At 47.6% G+C, this 7,850-nt stretch overlaps 1 protein-coding gene across 1 annotated transcript; it reads left to right on the top strand.

The window, feature by feature from the left end:
* The first annotated feature begins 1,674 nt into the window (after positions 1 to 1,674).
* Positions 1,675 to 3,042, top strand: LOC123441110. Its single transcript, XM_045117625.1, has 2 exons — positions 1,675 to 2,017; positions 2,119 to 3,042. Exons 1-2 carry the CDS (start codon positions 1,747 to 1,749, stop codon positions 2,838 to 2,840), a joined length of 993 nt encoding a protein of 330 aa, XP_044973560.1. The 5' UTR covers positions 1,675 to 1,746; the 3' UTR covers positions 2,841 to 3,042.
* The last annotated feature ends 4,808 nt before the right edge of the window (positions 3,043 to 7,850 follow it).

Here is a 7,850-nt window from a genome sequence, read left to right as displayed (position 1 = left end):
CCCGTCATGCCAACATTTACTGTCAGCAGCCATTAATACACAACACACAAGTATGATTCAGTATTCCCTGATGGAACAGAGACAAACATGATGCCCAACCACATACATAATCAGTAATCACTAACCAGCAATTACCTAAAGTAGTAATTAGTTTGGGTGGCACCAGCAGCGAACTCGGCACCAACAGTTTGGCACCGGCAGTGAAGTGAATTGTCCCCCAACAAGAGTTTGGCGCCAGCAGTATTGCTAATTTGGAGAGGGTAAATAAAGTTGGCAAGCAAATCGAGGCTTGTTTCAGCGTGCGTACCTGCTTCTTCTTCGTGGCGAGGTTCCAGATCCGCTAGGACATGTTCACCAGCCGCGTGTTGCGCTCCTGCGGGCTCCGTATCGCCGACGTCTGGGCAGCAGAAAACAGATCCCGGGATCATGAATCACCGGAAACAGAAACCGATTAGCGAAGGCGCGAGGAGGAAGGGAGCAGCGAGGAGGAGGAGGGTGGCTTACTCGAACGGTCGGACCCATGTCTTGTAGAGGTCGGTCTCGTCGAAGCCAGAGATGACCTCCTCGACGAAGTAGCGCGCCGGGTTGAATCGGCCACGCTCCTGCAGCATGAGCGTCGACGCCTTGTCCCGCTTCTTCTCCGCCGCGTCGGCGCCAGTGCCGGGAGCCACGGAGGAGAAGGCAAACGGTCGGCGGCGAGGGGAGGAGGAGAATTGGGGAGGGGCGGACGCGATTTGCGCCGGAGTGACAGCTGCCAGGGGCTTTTTTTTTAAAACGTAACGTTTTTTCCACTTAATGAAGGACCGTGGGTTGATTTTGAAATAACACGGAGACTTTTCTGCAAAATTGTCACAACGTACGTCAGAAGCAGTAGCTGCTTTATTATTAGGGAAAGATTCTTAAAAGAGTTTAGTACATCAACACAAAATATACCTATCATGTTATAAAAAACCATGCACATGATTTCCCGAGCATATATTCACCGTCTGTCGCTGTATTGAGATCTGTGCCATGTTTTTTACCGTTTAGAATTATATCATAATATTTCGTTGTGCGCACTTGTTTATGACTGGATTTTCTAGTTACAACATTTCGCAGCTATGCAATTTTAGTTATAAATTGAGTGCACAGCTGGAAAAACAAAAACAAGGACTAGTCATACAGAATTTATTATGTTTCTTGCCCTTGGTTTGCCTTGAATTAGACTGCATTTTTTATTGACATATTAGAGATGTATCCTGTGCAGATGGATATGGAGTCGTAGTGTACGTACCTACAACCGATCATTTTTTATTTGTTCAGCCCGTGCGTGGCGCGGCATGCACACAAAGCATGAAAGCAAGGTTGCCTTGTGCATGCATGCACAGCACACAAAGCACGCAGCGCGGGTTTGAAGCGATGGCAACCGCTTTACGTGCCCTGCAGCCAGATCCAGGCGCCGGGTGCGACGGAGATGGCACATGATATCATTTTGTCCCATGCATGACTCCGTCGAGCGGCTCGCCGGAGCCTATAAGCAGCTTCCTTCGCCGCCACGCCCGCCCGCCGGCCACCCGTCTCCTGCGCAGCCGGCACTGCACCACGCTCTCACTTCACCTCGTCCCCATCGGTGGATCTCATCTCTTCGGGACCTATAAATCCCCATCCCATGCAACACATCCAACCAATCTCATCAACACACTGGGCTTAGCTAGCTATAGCAGCCACACACACACACACTTACTCGGCAAGCTCTCTTTGAGCACGATGGTGAGGGCATCGTCCATGTCCATGGGTGTGGTCGCCGCGGCGGCGGTGCTGGTGTTCCTGTGCGCCACCGTCGTGCCGGCCGCCGCCCAGGGCAAGAAGGGGCTGCCGAAGAACTCCCTCGTGATCCACCCGGGGCGGTCCGGGAAGAGGAACCAGGTGCTCACCTGCGACGACACCAAGGACGGGAAGCGCCCCTGCGTGGCCACCTGCGACAAGCGCTGCCCCAACGAGTGCGTCGTCCTCTGCCCAGGCTGCAAGACCTACTGCAGTAAGCATAATATTTATTTGTAGCACTAACACATACTACTAGTACTATACACATTTATTAATTGAAATGCTGAAAGTAATTAATTTAATCTCCTTTACAAGTGTGCGACTTCTACCCCGGCGTGTCCTGCGGTGACCCGCGCTTCACGGGCGCCGACGGCAACAACTTCTACTTCCACGGCAAGAAGGATCAGGACTTCTGCATTGTCTCCGACGCCGACCTCCACATCAACGCCCACTTCATCGGCAAGCGCAACCCTGCCATGAGCCGCGACTTCACCTGGATCCAGGCCCTCGGCATCCGCTTCGCCGACCATCGCCTCTACATGGCCGCCCAGAAGACCGTCAAGTGGGAAAGCAATGTCGACCGCCTTGAGCTGGCCTTCGATGGCATGCCCATCGACATCCCAGCCGTCATCGACGCCCAGTGGCAGTCCACCACCGTGCCCGCGCTGACCATCACAAGGAGCGCCGCAACCAACGGCATCAGGGTCCAGCTCAAGGGAGTGTTCGACATCCTGGCCAACGTGGTGCCCATCACACAGAAGGACTCCCGCATCCACAACTACGGCATGACCGACGACGATAGCCTCGCCCACTTCGACATCGGGTTCAAGTTCCACGGCCTCACCGACGACGTCCACGGTGTTCTCGGCCAGACCTACCGCACCGATTACGTCAACAAGCTCAGTGTGAGCACCAACATGCCAATTATGGGCGGCACTTCTACCTACGTGACCTCCGATATCTTCTCCACCGACTGCAAGGTCGCCCGGTTTGGTCGCTCTTCAGGAATCTCCATGGTCACTGGCATGGCCACTTAAGCACCATGCCTCGATGGCTAAGCTCGAAGCTAGTGTCTTAACTTGACATTCTAGAGTTAGCCAAGGAATAAGCAACACCTATCTGGGACAGGTTGTGGTAACACCATGATACGCACGATCATGTCATCTTAATTCTTCACACGTAAGCATGGTTTGTTCAATTGATTATCATATGGAATAAAAGAGATTTCAGAAGACAAAAGACTATGTTGCATTTGAAACACTTGCCACGTTGAATCTTTTACAATTTGACATGCTCTAAGGCATGGCCCGAAACACAGTTAAGAAAGAGATGCAACCCGTTGAACAATTCACGTAGGAGGAAAAGGTATTCACGAAAAAATTGCCAGTATGTGATAGAATAACAAATTATTAACGGAGGAATATATTCTTTTGGCGGAGTAAGAGGAATATTTGTTTTGACAGTGATTGCTATAGAGAAAAAAGGTTACGTTGTGCAATTGTGAGATCCACATCCCTTAAAGGTTTGGGTAGTGATATTGGATATGCTCGCACATGATGATGGCAATGCCGCATGAGGAATTTGCCCTTCTCTGATGGTGTAGTTGTGAGGTTGCATGAATTCAACTTGCAAACTCATAAGTTAACATGGGCGTCGAGATTCCACCCTTTTCTTGACCCATCACAGTGGCCAGAGTATCACAGCCCTAATATTAGGCCAGATCCAGAGATGATGGTAGAACCGAAGGATAGAAGGAGAGCAAAGGATTCGGGAATGATATGGATGACCTCATGAGCAGTAGAGAGTTTGGTAGTGGACATTTCATGGAGCCACGTGATAGGACCCAATGCGGTGATTGCAATGGAACGTCACACAATAAGAGAACATGCAAAACAAAGAAAACTTCAAAAGGTCACAATGCATCTACTAGTGATGTGGGTGGCAGAGGTGGTTCAAGTGCTGGTGGTGAAGGCAGTTCATGTGGTGGCCTTGCTGTGGGCCGAGGATTCGGCGGTGGTAGATGTGGTGGTTCAACTGGTAGCCTTGCTGTGGGCCGAGTATTCGGCGGTGGTAGACGTGGTGGTTCAAGTGGTGGCCTTGCTGTGGACCGAGAATCTGGCGGTGGTAGACGTGGTCGTTCAAGTGCTCGTGGTAGTGCTGGTCGTAGAGGAGGTTTTTTGGGTAGAGGTTTGGCTGGTGGTAGAGGAATGTCCGGATACCTACAAGGACTATTTTCGTAAGTTTGATATATTTCATTATTATTGTCATGTTGTACATTTTCTTTACTAACTAATGTCTTGTATTTTTTTGTAGGTATGGCGTCTTCTCAACCCAACAAAAGAAACAATGAAGGGGGTGGAGGACACGGAGGGGGGAGGTGAGATGTCGGGGTGGTGGGACAAGGCTGTCAAGAAGGTCAGAGAGGAGGTGGCAGCCGCTCTAGCGAAGAAGAAGCAAGAGGAATACAAAGCAAAGCAAAAGGAGGAATGGTTAATGTTTCAACGTGGCCGTGATATGGAGAAGGCGCTGCATAAAAAGATAAAGATGGCTGAAGAGAAACGGATGAAGGATTTTCGAGAGAACACTGCGAAACTTTGGGCTGAACATGCGGCAAAGAAAGAGAGGGAGCACAAGCGCTTCATAGAGAAGGTGGTTCACGAGGCAAGTCTCATAAGGAAAAGGGAGGAGGAAGAAGAAGAAGAAGAGAGGAAGAAGAAGAAGGGAAAGGGACTTGGCCCTTGCTCTACACAATAGAGCTATGTCGTTGTCATCATGTGCACTCTAAATCATCATGTGCACTCTAAATCGTTATGGGAACTTTGAACTTTAATTTAGTATTTCATATCTATGTGCACTCTAAATCGCTATGGGAACTCTATTGTGTGTACTCTTAGTCGCTATGTGATGTTTGAACTTTAATTGCTAAGAATCTATGTGATGTTTGTACTTTATATGGGCTATGTGATGTGTGTACTCTTTGTAGATTAGCAATACTTTTTATGTAATGTGTATACTATATGAACCTTATATCCCATATTACATTTATCAAGGAAAATGTATAGTTGCAAAAGCCTCTATGTGAAACGCCAGCCTTGTTTGAATATAATTACAAACAATGGCTTTTCCACGGCCGGTTATATGGTTAGATTCATGTCATCATGTAAGAACATGTCATCTTTTGTAAAGCATTCAACTTGATGATCACGACTAATTAAATTTCCACAATATCTTCAGGTTACAAACATAATTTGTCATCATGATATGATATTAAGATAAATCAGTAAAATGAAAAATCTAACAAAAGGAAAGGACAATAACCATAATAAGTTTTTTTACTATGAAAATAATTACCTTGGTTATCATTTGTGTTGGCCTTCTGCACATCATTTTTCTTATAGAAGTTGGTGAATTTTTGGCCGGTCCAAAAACATGAGATATGTCCATGGGCGTAGGTGCAGGGAGTGATTTGATGTGTGTGTTTGTTGTATGGAGCGTGTTTTATCTTTGACATTGATTTGGTATGGAATTCTCAATTATTTGGGTACGCACAGGAGACGGCATACCGTTTATCATTTATGTTCATTTGGTAAATGTGTTCAATTGTTTTGGTGAATGTTAGGAGGACGTGCCATTTATCATTTATGTTCATTTGATAAGTTTGCTCGATTGTTTGGAACGCTTAATTATTTGATAAGTGTGGATAAGACGTACTCCCTCAGTAATGAAATATTAGAACATTATATCACTATAAACGCTCTTATATTTCTTTATAAAGGAAGTGCCATTTAGCATTTATGTTCACTAGTTAAATTCATTTTCTTTTGGTAAGTGCGAGACAGCGCATGATGTACCCAATCATTGATAAAGTAAGAGCATCTCTAGCAAATCGAGTAAAATGCTCGAAACTGCAAAATAACAGCAGTGTTACAATTTTGGATGAAAATACACGTGAATTACAGATAACACAAAACGGCGTCTTCCCAAAAAACTTATGCAACTCCCGCTAAAAAATGCCTATGTGCCCTACATACACAGTTTTGGACGCATGTTTACAATGACCTGGAAACCAGAAAAACGGTTGGCGGGAGGGAACTTTTAGCTTCTGGGCCTTCAATCCTCCCCACCGCCGACATTAGGAGGTCGATTCGGACCATCCCTGCCGCCGCCAACAAGATAAGCGAACCGGGATGACCTCGTCGGTCTGCTTCTTCTCGCACGCTCAATCCTCGGCACCGGGAGAAAGAGGCGGGGCGGTGTCGGGTTCCTTGAGGCCACTGACGCTGGAGGCGAGGCTGCTGCCCCGCTTGTCGACGTAGCCGCTGCTACTGGGGATGGGAGGGCCGGCATCATCGTAGTAATCCTCTTCTTCCATGAGCCCTTTGAACTTCCCCTTCCTTTAGGATGCGGCCATGCTGCTCCTGGCCTTGGATACGACTGTCACATACCCCTCGCCCTAGTCCTCCTCGGCGAACTCATGGCCGGCGGCACGGAGCGAGAGCATGGCTAGGGCCTTGCTGGCAGGGATCTCGACAAACGATCAATGGCAGTGGAGGGGAATGGGACTAGTGGGGGAGAGGGAGGAGGCAGACCTAATTGCAATTTGTTTTTTGTTTCGAGGGTGCTTTGCGCTATTCTTTAGGGACCCTGTTGTAAATTTAACTATTGATGAGCGGGCTCCAAGTTTTGGCTGAATCGTTTTTTATGAGATTTGTTCTGCCAAAGCACACATCATACATTCATATCCAGTTTATAGTGCGAGATCAGAAGTGCGAGATCAAACCCGTAGATTAGTCGACGTTAGTGTGGGCTCTTTGGCGTGCCAGTGACCCAGAAGCTCGGGTTAGACGGCAAAACACGTTTAGATCACACGGTCCATCCGTGCAGGAGAGGCAACTCTTGAAGTGTTACTACTTATGTCTGATCAAGATCTATGTATGTTGGGTTGCCAGAACGGAAGAGAGTTGATTGCTATTACCATGGTATCTATGGTGGAATAGAAGGAAGCTTGTTCTTGAGGGGAATTCGGAAGAGGCGTCTCGAACCTCGACGGGGATACGGTCTATAGTGGCAAATTACATAAACGCCCAATTACCAAAGGCGAAGGAGAAGAGGGGAGGATGGAGTAGACCTCCAAAGGGGTTTGTTAAATTAAATGTCGTTGCTTCTTTTGATCACGATCAACTAAGAGGCACAACAGGTGTTGTTATGAGGGATGACAAACGAAACTTCATTGTAGGATGCCCTAGCCGCGGAAGCGTCAGCACCTAGGTTTGGCCTTTTGTTGGCACAAAAAGAAAGATGCAATCGGCTTACTATCAATTCTGACAATATGGAAGTAACTGAAACAATAAACAAAGGAGGATACTCTGCAGGAGAGGCAGCTGCAATTTTCGATGGTTGTTTGTTTATAGCTTGTGGTTTTTCTTTTACTACGTTTGAGTATTGTAATAGAGAAGCGAACAAGTTAGGTCATGAACTCGCGAGAATAGCAAAAATTTATGGTGCGATGGACTGGATTGAGCCTCTCTAAAATATTGTATCTATTCTTATAGACAATTTAACAATTATTTCAAATTAATAAAGTTGATGATGTTTTTCAAAAATAGATCACACGGTCCAAATGTATGGAGCGGTCCAAATGTATGGGGCCATTTGAGAAGATGCCATTAGTCGTGTACTCATGTGCCGTCGCACGCACAAAAAGCTAGCTGCAGGCCGTGCACGCACGCAGCACGCGTTTGAAGCGATGCCCAGCCGCTTTACGTACGTAGTGTGCATGTCAGGTCAGGTCAGGATAGGTCGCTCCGTCCCAACGCAGGGAATCACGCAGCCGAGCATTTCTCGGTACGTACGCAGGATATCATTCTGTTGTCCCATGCAGATGCTTCGTTCACCAGTCACCACGGCGTACGCACGCCGGCCGCCTCCTACGCCTGCGCAGCCGGCCATGGCATGCACCACGTCAACGACTCTTCCCTCTCTTCGTGCACCCTTTGCCCGCCCCGCTCCCGCCCTATAAATTTCCACGCCACACACCGATCACTTCC

This window comes from Hordeum vulgare, chromosome 3H, assembly GCF_904849725.1.
Source record: "Hordeum vulgare subsp. vulgare chromosome 3H, MorexV3_pseudomolecules_assembly, whole genome shotgun sequence".
Classification (NCBI taxonomy): Eukaryota; Viridiplantae; Streptophyta; class Magnoliopsida; order Poales; family Poaceae; genus Hordeum; species Hordeum vulgare.
The sequence above is the reverse complement of the archived record's forward strand: the minus strand, read 5'-3'. Positions and strand labels throughout refer to the sequence as shown.

Coding starts and splice junctions, on each gene's coding strand:
- LOC123441110 (XM_045117625.1), top strand. CDS start 1,747: ATGGTGAGGGCATCGTCCATGTCCATGGGTGTGGTCGCCGCGGCGGCG. Junction 2,018..2,118: donor AGGCTGCAAGACCTACTGCA/GTAAGCATAATA, acceptor CTCCTTTACAAG/TGTGCGACTTCTACCCCGGC.